The 19,467-nt window shown below is 44.1% G+C and overlaps 1 protein-coding gene and 1 non-coding gene across 2 annotated transcripts; both read left to right on the forward strand.

Annotated features, from left to right (window-relative positions):
* Window positions 1-72, forward strand: trnad-guc (transfer RNA aspartic acid (anticodon GUC)). Its single transcript has one exon. It is a non-coding gene; the product is annotated as a tRNA-Asp (tRNA).
* Window positions 73-7,196: 7,124 nt separating this feature from the next.
* gtf3c3 (general transcription factor IIIC, polypeptide 3) lies at window positions 7,197-19,068 on the forward strand. The gene is made up of 19 exons (XM_015957831.3): window positions 7,197-7,367; window positions 7,458-7,539; window positions 8,850-9,172; window positions 9,245-9,368; window positions 9,444-9,635; window positions 9,714-9,879; window positions 9,954-10,101; window positions 10,182-10,326; window positions 10,469-10,569; window positions 10,643-10,814; window positions 10,917-11,119; window positions 12,472-12,573; window positions 12,646-12,778; window positions 14,540-14,765; window positions 14,831-14,885; window positions 14,982-15,117; window positions 15,262-15,386; window positions 18,489-18,641; window positions 18,743-19,068. The coding sequence occupies exons 1-19, from the start codon at window positions 7,233-7,235 to the stop codon at window positions 18,863-18,865; spliced, it is 2,844 nt and encodes a 947-aa protein (XP_015813317.3). The 5' UTR covers window positions 7,197-7,232; the 3' UTR covers window positions 18,866-19,068.
* Window positions 19,069-19,467: the final 399 nt, after the last annotated feature.

The following is a 19,467-nucleotide window of genomic DNA, read 5'->3' on the forward strand; positions in this document are numbered from 1 at the left end:
TCCTCGTTAGTATAGTGGTGAGTATCCCCGCCTGTCACGCGGGAGACCGGGGTTCGATTCCCCGACGGGGAGTACAAGTTTTTATTTTCTTAGACGTTTCCTATAATAGTTTTAAAACTCCTCATTCATTCATTTATGTTTGAATTTGAACAATTCATGTATAAGTGGTGAAATTATCTGATCCTAGCATGGACCTTCAGTAGTTTCTCAGTCTCTCACACACACACACAGGTATTTAACATCAGTGTTCTGTCATGTGAACCCGGTCGACCCTGTGAAGGCTCAGACCTGAGAGCAGTTCCAGTCGGCTGAGCTGCAATTCTTCATTCCTTCCAACAGGGCGGAACCTGTGCTACCCTGGAGGTCTGTTCCCTGCCGCCAGAACAGTTTAGGCTCCTTTGGTCCCATCACACCCTGCAGCAGGCAGACCCAGTCACAGGGGGCGAGCTGTTCCTCAGAACCACTTTCTCCACCCTGGATGTTCTGAAGTAGACAGGTCCAAACCGCAAACAGGTCAGAGGAGTCCCCTGTAAAATCACAGAACTTTAGTTGGACAGAAGCAAATTAAATCCTTGCATTAGAAACTGGATGGATGTTAAATCAGCAACCTGAAGCTGCTGCTCCACCACATGAGCCCTGATTCTGAGAACTACAGCTGAGTGGTTCTGGAGCTTCAACCTCTGGAAGACAGAGAAAAAGGCTCAGTTTTTCCAGGGGGCCATTTTCCACTAAAACACCTGGTGTAGTTACAACCACTTTTGGCTTTTTGTACGCATTTTGAAGTACAATTACTGAAAAAGTACACAGCAAAAGTAGTTCACACTTTGGTACCAGGTAGTACGCGAGGTACTTAGTATGCATGTGTAGGTGGCCAAGAGTCCTTTTTCCCAAATACCATTTTATTCCATCTCAAACTTGCCACTTTTGGCTTTTTGGACATACTTTGAAGTACAATTACTTAAAAAGTACACAGTAAAAGTAGTTCATACTTTAGTAACAGGTAGTACTTGAGGTACTTAGTATGCATGTATAGGTGGCCTAGTGGCCTTTTTCCCAAATACCATTTTATCCTATCTCAAACACGGCACTTTTGGCTTTTTGGACAGTTTGAAGTAGAATTACTGAAAAAGTACACAGTAAAAGTAGTTCATACTTTGGTACCAGGTAGTACTCGAGGTACTTAGTATGTATGTATAGGATGCTTAGTGTCTTTTTTAAAAACACTATTCTGTTCTTTATCAAATAGGCACATTTAGCAGCTCTGTGTCATCCTGATGTCAGCCCATTCTGTCGCTCATCTCAGCTCCTCTCCAGCAGCGAGACGGGTTTTACCGTATACTACCGTATAAACACGCACTTCAATTGTAGGTGCGGCTCACTTGACCACGGACAAACGAACGACGGCTCACTTGACCGCAGTCAATATACGAAGTAATTATGTCGCTGTAGCTAACATCGAGCCATAGTTTAATGTCATCTACCCATTCTGTGAGTAGTGACGGGTGAGGCACTGTTTGTTTTGGTAGCCCTCCGGTTTATAATAGCAGCAACATTAACGAGACTGGGCCAGCTCTGTCTTAACGTAGCAACTCCATTTATTGCCAAGCTGCAACAACCCAACACACACACGGCACAACCACCAGGGGGTGCTGCATGAACGATTGAATTAGTCCCTACCATAACATCCCCCCTTCTGAGTACATTATAAACCATGATGTTTCTGTATTATCCACTTTAATGTCAATACTAAAATTACTGCAACTTAACTTGTAGCTAGGTACTCCAAAGCTGTTATCTTAACTCAAATCTGTAACAAACATTTGTTGCTTTTACTTATAACTATTATTTTATTTAACTGTGTGAACTTATTCTAACTATGAAGGGGGGGGGGGGGGGGACACAACCCCATCCTTCAACTGAGTGAGGGGATTATTCTGCCCCGGGCTGGTCACTCAGGTGCTCGAGAGTACCTTCTACCTAAATCAAAGTCCTTAAGGTACCTCGGTGGATCTCTTTCTCTTGTAGGATATCTTCTTTCAGTAGTCTGGTTACTTGGTGGTATAAGAGACTGCTGAACCTGGTTTGAAACAGGGCTGCTGCTGTTCTCTGGCAGGACAGGGACTTGTTGTTCGGTTGGTTCAGTCTTGGTCCCTTTTAGGGTGATGAGATGGCTCCTGTTTCGACGAAGACACCCCTTTGGGGTCTCAACAAGGTAAGACGGTGGCGTATCTGCTCTGCCTGATATAGTCCCATTTGTTTTCATGTCTGTGATCCAAACTTGATCTCCTGGGTGTAGTCCAGTGAGGTCTTGTGCTCTGTGTCTGTTGTTGAACCATATCCACTGTTTTTCTCTCTCCTTCCCTTCTCTCTCTCTCAGTTTAGCGATATCTGTCCAGCCTGGGTTGAGGCAGGATGGAAGTATGGGAACTGTGGTACGAAGTTTCCTCCCCATCAGAAGCTCTGCAGGGCTATGTCCATTGGCAAGTGGTGTGGCGCGATATGCCATAAGAGCGAGATATGGGTCTCCTTCTTTCTGTAGAAGGCTCTTTACAGTTCTCACTGCTCGTTCAGCCTCACCATTGTTCTGAGGGAATCTCGGGCTGGAAGTGGTGTGGGCAAAGCCCCACTCTGAAGCAAACTTTTGAAAGTGTTCTGAGGAGAATTGTGGGCCATTATCCGACCTTAACTCTGTTGGTATGCCGTGGCATGCGAATATGGATTTTAAATGGTCAATCACTGCTGCTGATGTGGTAGAGGACAGCTTAGCTATTTCTATGTACCGTGAGAAATAGTCTACTGCAACCAAATACTGGCTGTTACTCCACTCAAAAAGATCAGCACCAACTAACTCCCACGGCCGTGTAGGAGACTCAGTTGGCATAAGTGTTTCTCTGGGTTGCTGTCTTCCCTTTGCGCACGTCTCACAATCTGCTACCAGCTGTTGTAGTTGAGAGCTCAGTCCTGGCCACCATACCGACTGCTTGGCTCGCTCCCTGGACTTTACAATGCCCTGGTGACCTGTGTGCAGTCGTGTCAAAACATCTTTCTGTAATCTCTTTGGAATAACTATACACATACCTTTTAGGAGAAGATCATTTTCGACAGTCAGGTCTCCTGCATGCTGGTGATATGGGAAACACGGACCTAGTATCTTGAGTTTGTCTGGCCAGCCGTTCTTGCAGTAGAGTTTGATTTGTTTTAGTGTTTCGTCTTTGTCTTGCTGCTCTCTTATTTCCTGTAGTCCCTTCTCAGATGCAGGAAGGCCTGAAATCACATGATGTGCATACAGGTCTATTTCGGCCCCTAATGTCTCGTCACAAACCATCCTTTCTGGTGCTCTGGACAGCACGTCTGCAGTTGCTATGTGTTTGCCCGGGACATGTGAGATGGTGAAAGAGTATCTCATTAATCTCATTCTCAGTCTTTGAACTCGTGGTGGCTGTTCGTCTAAGTTCTTGGAGCCCAAAAGTAGTACTAAAGGCTTGTGATCTGTCTCAACATGGAACTCAATGCCTATAAGAAAATCAGAGAATCACTCGCATGCCCAGGTTATGGCTAACGCTTCCTTCTCTATTTGATCATACCTTTGTTCTGTGGGGGTTAATGCTCTTGAAGCGAAGGCCACTGGCTTGGTAGCGTCATCCTCTTGTTTCTGAAGTAGCACCGCTCCTAGTCCATAGGAGGATGCATCAGCTGATACTGTTGATTGTGCCTTGGGGTTGTAGAGTGCCAAGTTTGGTGGTTTACTCAGTTCTGCCTTAATGTTGTCAAACGCTGTTTGTTGAGCCTCACTCCAACACCACATGTTTTTGGTACTGAGCAGTTCTCTCAATGGCTGTGTTTTCTCTGCTAAGTGGGGAAGGTACTTGCCTAGATGATTAACCATTCCTAGGAATCGTCTCACTCCACCTCTCACTCCACCCACGTCGGTGGGTGCCTCCATGTTGCTGACCGCTTTCACTTTTTCTGGGTCTGCTTTGACTCCTGTAGTGTCAAGGATCTGTCCTAGGAACTTGATTGAAGTCTTTGCAAACTCACATTTCTCGCTCTTCAATGTCACCCCTGCTTTTGTGTGCCGTTCGAGGACTGCAACCAGTCTCGATTGAATTAGTCCCTACCATAACACTGTTAATGAACTGTCCTTGCTGCTTTTTAAAACATCCTTACAATGTATCCACCGCCTATGTGCTGCCATTTAAAACTGGTGAAACAGCGAACGTGTAAACAAGCATGCAAGAACAACACAGCAAGCGGAAGTAAAAAAAAACCAGCTTCCGCTATGATTCATGGGTAATGGCGCGAAGCCAGGAATTCGGTGGATAAGACCACTCGTGTATTGCCACACCAACATTTTGAATGTGGGAAATATAGATAATTATAAGGAATAAAAAATAACCAAAAAGCAGACAAGTCATTTTTCTTCATCCAGTGATAATGTGGTGTGTGACATCGGTGACACCACATTTTAAAATGGAGCAGATATCAAAATTGACATCTTTGAAAATTAAAATAAAGAAATACATTATGTGTTACTAAATTAAAATAATCACTGTAGTATGAACAACACGTGCGTAGTGTTATATTTTATGAATTTGGTGACAATGCAGCGTACAGGGGTGGTGCTGTTTCTGGTTTGTGTATTTTCAGACGGTCCCTGAGCGCTCGCGGCAGGTTCGTGGTCTCATAAGCCCCATTCCTATCTGTACCGGGTCGGCCCGGGCCAGGTAGCGTAGGTAGTTTACATATCTGGGTGGCCTGGAATTTTCCCGGGCCAACCAAGGCTCATTCTCGGCCCTCTTCCCGAGGGGTACTGCTTCAGGCCGACCAGGGCCAACACGCCCACTGCTGACAGCAAATTCACACCTTCCATTAGAGCAAGCCTCTGATTGGTGGGTAGAATCAGCCCACATGGGCTTAAGGCAAGGATGTGTGGAATCAACCGGGCCAGGCTGGGGCCGACTGGGGCTACCCGGCCCGGGCCGACCCGGTACAGGTGGGAATGGCCCACTAGAGTACGATTTAGCTCGTCGAGACCTGAGCACGTTTTTTTTAAATACGAGGTTGTAACTTGTTTACTACCTTGCCACGAGTCCAGAGAGGTATTTTATGTTTTGAAGTATTCTGTTCAGAAGGTATTGCGCCGCAAATGTCAAATCTGTGAATATCTTGCTAACTTTACTGAAGTACGTCATATTTGTAAATGAAAACATTTTCGCTAACAGTTTATCTGCTAAAATTAAAGTAGAAAAAAATACAGCATGCGCGTAAACTTGCGCGACACTGTACCCGACTTTTTCTAGTTCACAATAAGGTTCACTTTAGACCCGGCTTCGTGCAAGAGAAGTGAAGAAAGAAACTGAAACTCACCTCCACCTGCTGAACGCCACTTTTTATTTCATCTCATCAGAAATCACAGTGAGACGGTTTTCTCGTCAGCCGAGTCCCAGGAAGATGTCCATCGAGGGTTTCAGCCGGTTTCAGCAACTTCTACCTGCAGGGCAGTGCGCACCAAGTGGGCGGGGCTTACACTCAATCTCCGCCTCTCAGACCATTAATGGTTGCTATCCCGAATGTCCCGAACGCAGCCCAGAGCTATAGCTATAGCCCTGTTGCAGCCATGATGGGGATCGATCACCACATGGCGAATAAAGTCACTAAACACCAGAGAAAATGATAGTTACAGAGAAGTCGTGTTAAACACTGGTGGTCTGTTAAAAAACGTGCCAGCCCTAATAATAATAATAATAATAATAATAATAATAATAATAATAATAATAATAATAATAATAATAATAATAATGTGAAACGTACAAAATGGGTACAAGTGAAAGTATAGATGAAATCATGTCACATGAGGTCCATCAAGCTATTACTAAACTGCTTAATAATAAAGCCAGCAGATTGGATGGCTTATCTGCTGAACACCTAAACTTTAGCGGTAGCTTAGCACCACTCCTTGCTATGCTTTTCAGCTTTTCTTGCTCATGGATATTTGCCTGATTCAATGCTAGCTGTTCTATTGGTCCCAGTGATGAAAGACCAGGGTGGGAGAGTTAGTAGCACAGATACCTAGATGCCTGTTGCTCTGGTTAGCATACTCTCAAAAGACTTGGAAAGAATTCTGCTAGACAGAATTATGGACACCTTAAAAATCACAGATAATTGGTTGTGCTTAAAGTCTGAGCTTGGTAAACATGTGTACATGTGCTCTAAAGGAGAGTACTTGGTACACACATGTGTACATGTGCTCTAAAGGAGAGTACTTGGTACAGACATGTGTACATGTGCTCTAAAGGAGAATACTTGGTACAGACATGTATACATATGCTCTAAAGGAGGTTGTTACCAAATACAGAAACCAGAACTCCTCAGTCTCTATGTGCTTCATAGATGCATCCAAAGCATTTGATAGAGTTAACTATAGGAAACTATTCATCAAGCTGCTGCATAGAGGTGTCATTGTGCACATCCTGGTTTATTGGTATGGTCAGCAAATGTACATGTAAAATGGGGTTACAGTATCTCAGAGCCATTTAAGGTCAGTAATGGAGTCAGACGGAGGGGGTCTATCTCCTCTTCTTTTTAATCTGTGCATGGACAACTTATCAGTGAGCTTAAAAGGACTGGCTGCGTAGCTGGTGGTGTTGTCATAAATCACCTGATGTATGCAGTGGTTCTAAGTCTGTTCTGACTATGGAGCAGAACACAACATTGTTTAGAATGCAGCTAAAAGTGTGAGTATGATTTGCAGGGCCAAGGAGGACAAGCAAGTGAAGTTTCCAGATTTTATCCATCATACTCTGTGATTAGTGTCACCAACAAGGTCAAATATCTTGGTCATATTATCACAGAGGACATGAGAGATGATGATGACATGTATATGCAGAGCCGTATATGCTATATGCTCAGGGAAATACACTCACTCGTAAGTTTGGGTCGTAACTAATAAAGTAAAGATCACCTTGTTTTTTTATTATAATTGGTCTCTAGTGCTTTAGTATGTCATATTGTGCTCATTTCATGTTATCTTATCTGTACAATGTTTTTCTTATTTTATTTTATTTTGTGATTTGGACTAAGAGTCCGGAATAAAGAATACTTGACTAAACAACACAACCGCAAGAGATGATTTCAGTCTTTACGTGGTGGTAGGCGTAATTTCCTACGTCCTTGAACGCGTTCGTGTCCTCACATTTACATCCGGGTTATCAGACGGAGGTAAACAAAGTCGGATGCCGTTAGCTGGATGTGATGACCCTGCTCCGGCAACAAACATGTCTGCTTTCAGCGCCGAGTTAATGGATTATCTGGAGGGCAAAATAACTTTTGAGGAGTTTGACAGAAAGAGAGATGAGCGGACAACAGAGGTACACGAGTAACTTTAATACTCTGTCCCTGTTCATTCAGATGAGTGTTGAGGTTAGCTCGTGAGCTAATGCTAATTTGTGTCTTCTCAGTCAGGAGCAGGTGAAGATGCTGAAAATCAGTTGGAGGATGACGCTCAACCTTCCACCTCCTTTCAAACTAAAGTGACAGTCGGTAAATTCTCCTGCCTTTGTCCCCTTCCGCTAGTCACGTGTTGTCCTCCTGTCCAGGTTGTGTTCTACATGTCTGTTATAGCCTGGCCAGTCCGGCCCATGCTTCCTTATGGGAAGCTTTGGTTCGTGTCTGTAGACCAGGGATGTCATATGTAGCTTTACTGCAACTCTAGACTGATGTCCTGGTCCCTCCAGCAGGCTGTTGATGATGACAGTTATAATTTTATGCTCAGGGTTTTTACTAATGGGAGATCAAATAACTTTTAGCGTTTTGAAAATAAAAAAGGACAGTCTAATGGGTTCGTATTTAATCAGGCTGTTAGTCTGATGTGATTTCCTGCTAACTGAGAGTACAAACCCGGCGACTTACTGAAAGTCAGATTTATGAGCCAGGTTCATAAATCTGACTAAATCCAGCTAACACAACTGAAGAAGGAGCAAGTCCTGTTGTTGTTGCTGGTTTTTCTTCCAGGAGCAGGGATCGAGTTACGGGGGGCCAGATATCTTTCAGGGACAGAGCCAGTTTCTGCCTATATTACAATATTTATGGACTCTCGGCGTAGCAGGATTTTGTTGAGCGGAGTGGACGCAGAGCGCTGATCGTTGGTGCGCCCGCTGCGTCCGGCGCACGATACATTCTCAAGGTGGCGCAACAAAATATTATTATTAACACATGATCAATCATATCTGTTTATATCCTCGGGTACTCTGTCTTTTAATCGTTCCTGATGCTCTCCGCTCATCTGCTGCGGTGATTTCACCTCACTGACGCAGCATTGAAACGTGCACTCCGCTTTGCGGTCAGGAGATCCCTTAGATCTGCTCCAAAGTAACTGATGAGGTGAAAAAGTAAGAATCCAGGCAGCAGTTTTTCTGGAGAGTTTAGAGGAGATGCAGGAAGATGACAGACAGACAGGACAGGAAAATAGTTCAATTAAAAACAAGAAAACAAAGCAAAGTGTTTGAAAGTTAAATGTAGGTAGATTTATCTCCACTACATGTTGTATAAAACAATAAGTTATACGTATGTAATATTTATACATTTGATACAATTCAGATCACCTTCAAAACTCAGTCACACACCCAGAGCCGTTTCAAGGCATTTTGGGGGCCGAGGCAAAACGGATCGTTAAATGATTTAAATCAGCTTTTTTCTAATAGCTAATATGATCTATAAACACCAGCTGCTGTCATTAAAGTACTGACCGTGTTTACAAGCAGCCTTTCAATCAGAGTTTATAACGAAATGCAGACATGGTGGAGCAGATTCATGTGGGTTTTGTTTTTGATATCTGTCTTGTGTCTCTCCAGAGGACGGAGTTAGTCCAGGAGTCCAGCTGGCTTTTGCTTCCATCCTGGGAGAAATGGTTGAAGCTCCTTCTTCAGAGGACGGGGAAGAAGACGACACTCTGAGCTACGTCGATGATGAAGACGATAAAGATTTTGAGATAAAGGAAGTAAAGGTTAGGCCTGAAAGATCGCCGAGACAAGGAAGAAAAGGACGAGGGAAGAGAGGACTGAGTAGCATGCTCAAAGCTGATGAGGAGGAAGAGGAGGAGTCTGAGGATGTGACGGTGGGTGACGTGTTCAAGCTGGAGATGGATCTCAATCGAGAAAACAAGAAGCTGATGAAGGTGAGGAGGAGGAGGAGGAGAAGGAGGGAGATCTGCTTGTCCTCTTTCAGGACTAACGTGGTTTTTGTCCAGGCACGTCGTCATGGCAGCAAGCTGCCTCAGGCGCTCAGGGGCCTGATGGGAGAGGCCAACATCCGCTACGCTCGAGGAGAAAAAGAAGACGCCATCGTGCTATGTATGGAAATCATAAGACAAGGTAGGAAAGATGTTCTTCACCTTTTCTCTTTAGTAAAGTCTGAGATGTTTGTAAGAGTTCAGATGTGCTCTGCAGTTCCCCTGGCCTACGAGCCCTTCTCCACGTTGGCCATGATCTACGAGGACAACAAAGACGTGGACAAAGCTCTGCAGTTTGGGCTCATTGCAGCCCACCTGAACCCATCCGACTGTGAGGAGTGGGTCCGATTGGCTGAGATGTCTCTGGAGCAGGACAACGTCCGACAGGCCGTCATCTGCTACAGCAAAGGTCAGTCAGCTGGGTCCGATAACAGCCACACCAATCACGGTGGTGTTTTTGAAATCAGGGTCTCGTGTCTCCTGACAGCTATAAAGTACGACCCGAGCAACGTGCGCTACCTGTGGGAGCGCTCCAACCTCCACATGCGTTTAGGAGAACACAAGCAGTGTATGGACGGCTACCGCAAGATCCTGTCTCTGCTGCCGCTGGAGGATGGAGAGCATTTCATGCAGCTGTCCAAGGATATGGCTAAGTAACGGATCAGGACTGGACAGAAACGTCTTCCAGCAGCGGATCTAGAGGCAAATGGTTGTGTTTGTTCTTCAGGAGTTATTACGAGAGCAACGACCTGACCTCTGCGCTCGGTGTGATTGAGGAAGCTCTGACGCGACACCCCGCTTTAGTCGGTGACGACGTCGTCAACATGGCGGCCGAGCTGTACATCTCCAGCCGTCGGTACAAAGATGCCCTGCAGGTGGCTATGCGTGACCTCTTTAGTTTAGTAAGAGACGGCGTGTGTGTGGACATCGTCTCAGCGCTCTGTCTGGTTCTCAGGTACTGGTCAAGTTTACTGGTATTGTTCTGGTTCAACCCAATCCCTTATCAGAACTCGCAACACGAAAGGAATCGGAGACAAAGGAGGGGAAGAATGGAGAGGACGTGACAGTGGAAGTAGAGGAAGTGACATCAGAGGATAACGGTGAGCTAGAAGGAACTTCTGATGGCAGTAAAGGTGAAAATGATCTGAGGAGAGGTTCTGAGCTGATTCTAACAGTTCTCAGGATCAGCTTCATCCCTTAACAGTAAAGGACATGAAGTTCACTGATGTGACGTGTCTCCAGGTGAAATTACAGACATCCACGTCCCAGACAGTGTCCCGGTGGACCTGAAGGCTAAGCTGATTGTTTGCCTCATACAGCAACAGGCCTTCAAGCCTGTGGAGGTAAAAATAAGCTCCTGCCTGTTACTGTCGTTACAGAAGGGAAGGTTTACGTGGAGCATGTTTGTTTCCACAGGACTTGGTGTCCTCACTTATGGAGCAGAGTCCAGAGGAGATTGGAGACCTGTACCTGGATGTAGGCGAGGCCTACCTGGAGCAGGGAAAGTACTCATCTGCTCTGCCTCTGCTGGCGCAGCTGGTCTTGTCTGACAAGTACAACCTGGCTGTGGTTTGGCTGAGGCACGCGGGTAAGACCATCAGAACGGGCTGGCGTTTTATGACTATGACTGGTTTTATGGGCGGTGGATGAAGAATGAAGCGCTGGTTTCCTGTGTCCTCTTCTGTTGCAGAGTGTCTGAAGGCTCTGGGCCACATGGAGTTGGCAGCACAGAGCTACTCTAAGGTGGTGGAGATGGCGCCACAGCACCTCGAGGCCCGGCTGTCTCTAGCTACCATCCAGCAACAGCTGGGACGGATGGACTGTGCTCTGAAAGCCCTGGAGTCCATGTACGACAGTGACACACTGGCCCAGGATTCATCGGCTGTACAGAAGGTTAGGCAACCCTACAACATTCTCTTTTTTTTTTTTTTTTTTGAACTGCTGAATCACCAGAGTGATCCAGTTTTAATGTTCTCATGTTATGATTTGTGTAGCCAACCAGAGGTTGACAAGTTTGAGGAATATTACCAAGAGTCTCACAAACACACGCCTTCTTTGATACCGGATGCTCTGATCTGGGGTACAGGGCTATCTATGTGTCACGAGTTTAACTTAACCTTACTTTGTTCTTGTGTGAGTGCAAATGGTGATGACCTTGTCATATAAACATGCTGAAACATATTTCAATCACTGTAATCATAACATAACATTCATTTCCAACTTCAATCATTGAGCACAGATTAATAAAACAGTTCATTACATTATAATTATTATAAGTAGCAATAAACAAACGTTTATTTAATGATTATCTAGCTAATACGTTTTAGAAGTTCATATTTAATTTAGGAAATCATTCTTTAATTTAGAAACTGATCCAAGCTGCGAGTGTTCACTAATTTCCCTCTGGGATTAATAAAGTATCTTTGATTTGATTTGATTGATTGATTATTCAAAAGCATGAAGAATCCTGTAGGGCGATCAGGGAACCTTGAGGAGAGAACATTATTGCTGACAATTCGTTATCATGTGTTCAGAGCTGCAGAGAGTCTCTGAACTCCAGCTGATGGGTTGAAGGCAGGCTGATTTAAAGGGAACACACGCAGTCTCTTGTCTCCTTTCTGACCAGATGTTGAATGGTCAAACAGTACCTAAAAACTGACCATTGCTGGATGTTACATAGGAAAAAAGTCAGTAGGTTTAAGGTTCTTTGTGTCCCGAAAAAAGTCTGAATAAAAGTCTCCAGAAGAAACAATCAACACATCAAAAATAAAAAATGTGAACCTTTTATGAAAAAGTCTTTTTTCAAAGAACAAGTGCATAATTCCTACAACTGACAAGGAAAATTTTGGTTTTTGCGAGAAAACGGTTGAGAAAATGAGAAATGGCAGTAGGATGTCTCTGGGGTAGCTGACCTAGACGGTTCACTGATGATTCTGGGTCAGCTTTTTCTCACTTAACTAGAAAATACATTTTTTCTGTAGTCAGATCACTGTTCTCCCACAGCAGTGAAAATAACAGAACTTCCTGCAGCCCTTCACAGTAAGAGTCTCAAATATACCAAAGTAGCTGAGAATACAAGTGGGGTTTGGCGTCTGACCAGAACAAGCTACTTCTTCAAAGAATCATCTCAGTCTTTTAATAATACTTGACTATTAAAACAATCCTACCCACACCATCTTGTAAAAAGTGGCATAAAACGGGACTAGAACACATTTTAGAGTGCGCGTGTGTTTTCTGTTTTGTAGGAGTTAAAGCTTCTACTGCATCGCTCCACGCTGCTGAAAACACAAGGCCTAATGCTGGACTACCTGGATACTATGATCACTATGATCTCCATGCTGCTCAAGGTAACATTCACCCATTTCCTGTCCCTGTGTGTCTTCTGTTAAAGCATCTCCGGTAAAACGTGTGTTTTGTAGGTGGCCATGCTGCGAGCCAAGGCGGTGGTGCGTCTTGTATCTATGTCAGGAGAAAGTCACCTGAGGCTGATGAAGGTGGACGATAATTTGCCAGAAATTGCTGATCATGAAACTGCCTATCTGGACAACACATGTATGTACCATTAGATTATTTACAGCTTCAATCGTGGCTGTAGAATCTACATAATTTCTTTAGTAAGTCATTCCATTTTTAAAAAGAAGTATCTCAGATCTGCATAACTGGTGATGTGCAGATGAACATTTGTGAGAAAATGTCTGGTGCTGTCAGTCTTAGATTTCTGTGTATCCCGGACAAGCCCCCAATGTGTTATGGCCAGCTCAAAACTAAAAATATGATGGGCAGCACACAAAGTCCTGGAGTAAATAACATGGTTCTTGACTTGATAAATGTTGGGACATGAACTGTGTCGGCCTGGTGTCAGTAATGTGTGTGTGAGCAGGGAAATAGCGTGAGGATGAGGTGACACATGAGTAAGGAATTTTAGTTAAAGATCTAATAGATTTTTCTGGCTGACTTTTTTCATTTTCAATTTTTTTTTGCGCAACATACTGTAACAATAACAAACATGACAGGAAATGACATCATACCATCAAAACATTAAAAGCTATTACTCTAAAGATGTGACAAGAAAATTTAAAGGTGAGAATTGAATTTAAATTGTTTTACCAAGGAGGGCCGCCTGGATGTTTTTCTCTCAAACACTATTAAAACACCAAACGATGATGCATTTTACATGCTTCCTTTGATTTACCGTAACTCCTATGGTTTGTGTCATCAGAAACATTCGGTTTTTGAAAGATGAGACGTTACGTTTTCAAGTTCATATAGTATTATTATGGCGAATTTCTTATTGCTATTTCAGGAGGTGGGCTAATCAGCCTCTCAGTCTCACATTTACAAATGGTGCTGAGTGAGGGATAGAAAATATGTTTATGTTTATGTATTTAGCAGACGCTTTTGTCCAAAGCGACTTACAAGTGATAATCGGCATTTTGCCCTTGAGGCTAACAACAGCAACAATAACAACAACTTGACATCAGTCATGGAGAGGAGGGAACAAGGAGTGGACAGTAGATAATAAGCAATAGGCGACCACATCCATAAATAATACTGACCAAAGCAGCACCACGAAATAAAAGAATGAAATAACAACAAAATCCACTGCTTTGTCAGCTGTAGCATTGGTTCCCTGAAATCAACGAGTCCCAGCCCTGCCGGCGTTTGCCGCTGCTGCCACAACACTTAAGACAACCTGGGGGAAACCAGGATGTGTGAAATAGCTGACACAACAGATCCTGGATCAGTCGGGAGGGCTGCTTAAGCCGCAGACTTGATAATCACGTGATCTTAGTTCAGTCAGAAAACGAATCAGCTCTAGTACGTGTAGATTTGACTGGATTAGATATGACCTTTAACCCTTTCTCAGATAGGTGCCCTCTAAGGTCATAGCTAATGCCATTCCTTATCGGCATTGTGTTAACACGCATCTGTATGCTCCGGAGCAACAAACTAACAGATTTTATGAATAATGAGTACATTTGATGCCTGGCTGGTATCAAACTTGTTAAATCTTATGAAAGCATCAAGGGTGAAACTCTAGGACACCTTCAGCTGGCTGTGAGTGAGTGTGTGTGTGTGTGTGTGTGTGTGTGTGTGTGTGTGTGTGTGTGTGTGTGTGTGTGTGTGTGTGTGTGTGTGTGTGTGTGTGTGTGTGTGTGTGTGTGTGTGTGTGTGTGTGTGTGTGTGTGTGTGTGTGTGTGTGTGTGTGTGTGTGTGTGTGTGTGTGTATCTGTAGTTGACCTCTTGTGGAACCACATCTCCAGCTTTGATGTGTGAACTGATGATGGCTCTGTTGGTGTGATCTGATCTCAGGTAAAACTAGCGTTCTTTCCAAAGAGGACTGGTGGCAGCTGTTGGTGAACTGCCTGCTGACGCTGTGTGAGTTGAAACGCTACGAGGAAGCTGAGCTCTTGGTGGAATCCGCCATGGAGTTCTACTCCTTCTACGACAATAAGCCTAAGAGGAAAGAACTGGAGTACTTCGGCCTGTCAGCCTCCATCCTCCACCATGACAACTACAAGGCCTACAACTATATCAGGTAGCATGAGCGGCTAGTGTTAGCTGTTACCCTTTTTGATTTAATACGTTTGTTTCCTCCAAAAGGTTGATGCTTCTGGAAACCGTGGATCAGCCTCAGCTTTGGAATATTTTCAACCAGGTCCATCCATTTATTGCTCTGTTTGGGTGTGTTTCCGAGATGTTGCGTCCAGTTGTGGTTTGCTTTTGACTCACTTGTGTGTTTCCTTCTCATTAGCTGACTACAAATTCGCAGCACCAGCGCCATCACCGCTTCTGTCTGCGCATGCTGTTGAAGAATCCTGATAACTACGCCCTGTGTGTTCTGTGCGGACACAACGCCCTGGTGTCGGGCAGCTTCAAGCACGCTCTTGGTATTCACACGAACATCAGAAACACTTAGCGGACTATAAGTTTACACTTTAAACGCCACATTTAAATCCTCTAGTTTGTTTCCACCTTTCCAGAAAACGGTCAGTGGTTTCTCACAGGGATGATGATGCTTCTTGTGTTTTCAGTTCAGTATGTTCAAGCCGTAAAGACTCACCCCGACATCCCGATGCTCAGTCTGTGTGTGGGTCTCACCTTCCTCCACATGGCGTCTCAGAAGTACGTAGCCAAGCGACACGCTCTGGTGCTGCAGGTATGTGGATACCAATGATCTCCAGTGTTGGGAGTAACACGGTACAAAAGTAATTAACTACTGTAATGCATTGCTTTTTGCTGTAATGTGGTAATGTAAGGCATTATAGGGAAAGAAAATGGTAATATTTACTCGGTACAATTGTCAGTAACGCAGTAATTACAACGCATTTTTAAACCCAGAGTCAAGATGTGGGTTTCCTAAAATTGCGGGAAGCCTGAAAAAAGATCCAGTATCCACATATATGACATCATTTATGGACTCAGCTTTGCGGGCATTCTATGAGCAGAGAGGATGCAGCGGTAATGCCTCAAATACTCCAGCTGCGTCCTGCGCGCGGCCGCTGTTATATTCACAAAACTGCTCCACCAAAACAAAGTAATTCGTTTGCGATCGTTTATATCCGCCCACATTCTCTGGTACTTCATGTAATTTTCAGCTGAGTTCATAATCTGTGCGCCGGTGATTTCAACTCATTGCTGCTGGAGCGCAGCGCTAAGCTTTTTTATTTATTTATTTTTTTGCGTTCGGTAGATCCCTTTGGCTGATTAGTTAGAAAGTAGGAAATCTAGGAAACAGTTTTTCTGGAAGACGGAGAAAACACGCAGCGTGCAGGAAGGTTTGAGAGAGAAAGGGCGGGAAATTATTCACATAAAATCAAGAAAACAAAACAAAGTGCTTGAAAAGAAAAAGGTAGGTAGATTTATCCCCAATACACATTTTTACCAGTGAAAAGCAATAATATACTGTATAAGCATTTAATATTTATACATGTGATAGAATCAGATCACCCCAGAAGTCAGTCCCACATCCAGGGCCGTATCAAGGCATTTGGGGACCAAGGCAAATATAGGCTTGGAGCCCCCACCACCTCACTCCCTGCTCAGATGGCCCTATAAGATGGCAGCGTGCTGAGAGTACAGATTGTTGTTTGCTTTTATTTAATAAACAATCATTTTAAAGCACTGTTATTATATCTGACTGTTTTTAACAGCAATCCTAGCTCAGACACCACATCACTTTCCACATATATGTCATGAGCTCACTGAGCGTCAGATTACCAGATTCATATTGAAGTTGTTTTGGTGAAAGTAACTTAAAGTAATGCAAAAGTAGTGTAATGCCTTACATTTTAAAATCAGTAATATTGTAATTAATTACTTTAAAATGAAGGTAACAAGTAATAAATAATGCATTACAGTTTTGAAGTAACTTGCCCAACACTGATGATCTCATAAACCACCAGACTAGGGCTGCACAATATTAAAAACAAATCACATCGTAATTTTTTTTCTAACTCTACAATATATATTGCATTATTAAAAAATACAAGATTTTTCACCAGATCAATTGAATAGCACTTAAAGTTACGCTGCACTCCTGTTACCTGGTTGGCCGTGAACCTGTAGGTGTTTTGCATAACACAGGAGGTAATTCTTCTGGGTCAAATCAGTGTTGTTTTTTGCAATATGATATAATCGTAAGACTAGACTTCATAAACCACTCGGAAAAGCAAAGTAATGTCCAGTAGTGATAATGACACTTCAGTCCTTTGTAGAAGACACACCATGACGTAAAAATCAGTGTAACCCCTGGGTCACATCAGACGTGGAAGCGCGACGATGCGCCGTAAAGCTCCGTGGAACAAAGAGCGCTTCTATTCGGTCCTCTAGTCGATCTACGGTCTCGATCGCATCCGCTGCGAAGCGCGATGAAGGCTTACGCCGTGCAGCAATCGTTTTGGCGCGTGCTCTATTTTTTTCGCGAGCTGCGTCAACAGAAGAGGCAGGCTGGTAAATTTAAGACAATAAAGAGGTTTTTCAAAATAAAACACCATGATTGATAAATGTGAGCATTTGTGTGTATCTAAACAGACTAGAGAGATGAAAATGAACAAGCACACACACTCCTGTGGAGATGCATAACGTTTCCATAATTTTAAATGCAGTTTTTACTGCAAAAGATGGATTTAATAAATGTGAACACAGACAAATACGTTTAATTCAAAGATGTTTGTACACACTAGGTTATTTACTTACCAATGTATATAGGAACTGGTTACACACGCACACACACACGCACAGTAAGGGCACGGGGGTGGGTGGGTGGGTGGTGGTGGTGGTGGTGTGGGGGTGGGGGGGGTTGGAAAACAGTAGGCACGAGCAGAAGCGCTCTTCCAAAATTCTCGCCTGATGTGAACAGAGGAGCAGCGCGTGAATTTCATGAGCGATCAACTTCGCGTTTCTTCACAGCCGATGTCATCCTGGCGTAATGCCACCGTCACGGTGTGTCATTGTGGGAATTTTGTAGCATTTGTGCCGCTACGCTTGGTGGTTATATTACTGCAACACTGGACTTGTGAATGCATTTCACACCTTGGCCCAACAGAAGGAGGCGTCATGATCACGTGGGGAGTTTCTGCCGAGCTCTGGCCGGTAACTGTATTCAAAAGGAAAGTAAACAGTGAGTTTTCCCTGTGTAAACGCCATCAGCTGAGGTGATAAACTGGAGTGATGCAGAGCTCCAGGAGCTTCTCTCAGTTGGAGCTGGAGCTCAGCTCACCAGAGACCACATGGGGGCTGTGGAGGACCGACACCTTTTGGAGCGGCTTGTTAAAAAACTTTACGCAATAAAAAGCAAGTTATGTCCAAAATAAACTGAAGTTTAAGGGCTACAGGATTTGTGGAGTGTGCTAGGACCAGCTGCTCTAAGCACTTTGTGATGGTGGGGGTGAGTGCTACCGGGCGGTAGTCATTGAGGCTAGTTGGGTTGGAGTTTTTGGGTATCGGGACGATGGAGGTGGATTTGAAGCAGGCCGGTACCACAGAGTGGGCCAAGGACAGGTTGAATATGTCCGTCAGCACTCCTGCAAGCTCCCCAGAACATGCTCCGAGAACACGCCCGGGGATGCCATCAGGACCTGCAGCCTTGTGGACATTGATCCTGCTCAGCACCGCTCCTACATCGGTGGGGGAAAGAGTCAGAGGTTCGGGGTCTGGCATCATGTCTGCTGTGGTTGTGATTGTGGGGTTCCCTCGCCCAAAATGAGCATGAAAGTTGTTGAGCTCGTTAAGGAAGGAGATGGCATGTTTGTGATTTCAGGGGTTCTCCTTCCTGTGGCGCTATGTGGAGCTACGTGGAGAGTGTCAGGAGAGCATGTACAACCTGGGCCGAGCTCTGCACCAGATGGGCCTCACACATTTAGCCATACATTATTACCAAAAGGCACTTGCACTGCCTGCTCAGAAACTGGATGTGAGTGCACCACATTCGATCTCTTTGCAATTAAGTTTTTGATTTCATCTTGATGTTGTCATTCCTCTTTTCCATTCTGCCAAAAACGCTGTTTGTCCCAGGGAATCGAGGACGATCAGGTGGACTTGAGTAGGGAGATAGCCTTCAACCTGTCGCTCATCTACCAGGCCAGTGGGAACATGGAGATGGCACGGCAACTCATCAAAAAACACTGTGTTGTGTAAAAATCCGCAGAGAAACTGGATCACTTCTGGTGTCTAAACGGCCGTAAAGAAGTCGATGCTCTAGAGTTCAGGGCTCTTCGGTGTTGTCAAACTTGAATAAGTGCTGAAGAAAGGTGGCAACACCGGTCTAGAGAAGGACTAAAAGCTTTGTTACAAATGTAAAAATCTTTTTTGTGAATTAAATAGCTTTTTTTTTAGGAAAACTGGTCTTGTAATTATTTATATTTTTTATGTGATTTTAAACTAAAGACTTGCCATCATAGTTAAAACCTGTTTGTTATTTATAACTGAGACACCACCATTCATCTGGAAAAATATCTGTAAAAATGTATTTGAGTTTAATTAAGAAATTAAGAGCATATCCCCTTCGTTTACATGGAGGGGGTGGGGCTTAACGTGGGATTTAAAAAATATCCAGTGGAACCTGAATGTTTGGTTGGCCTAAATCTGTGGTCTCCAGGTCTGCAGCGATACCCTTAGAATCTCAGGAGAGTCTCTCATTAGCATACAGAGTGGGTGGGACTGCAGCCAGACACGAGGGAGGGGTTTTCATACGGTCATAACAAAACACCTCAGGAAAACCATTTTTGTGGAATTCTAGA

The sequence above is a fragment of the Nothobranchius furzeri genome, chromosome 3, assembly GCF_043380555.1.
Source record: "Nothobranchius furzeri strain GRZ-AD chromosome 3, NfurGRZ-RIMD1, whole genome shotgun sequence".
Taxonomy (NCBI): Eukaryota; Metazoa; Chordata; class Actinopteri; order Cyprinodontiformes; family Nothobranchiidae; genus Nothobranchius; species Nothobranchius furzeri.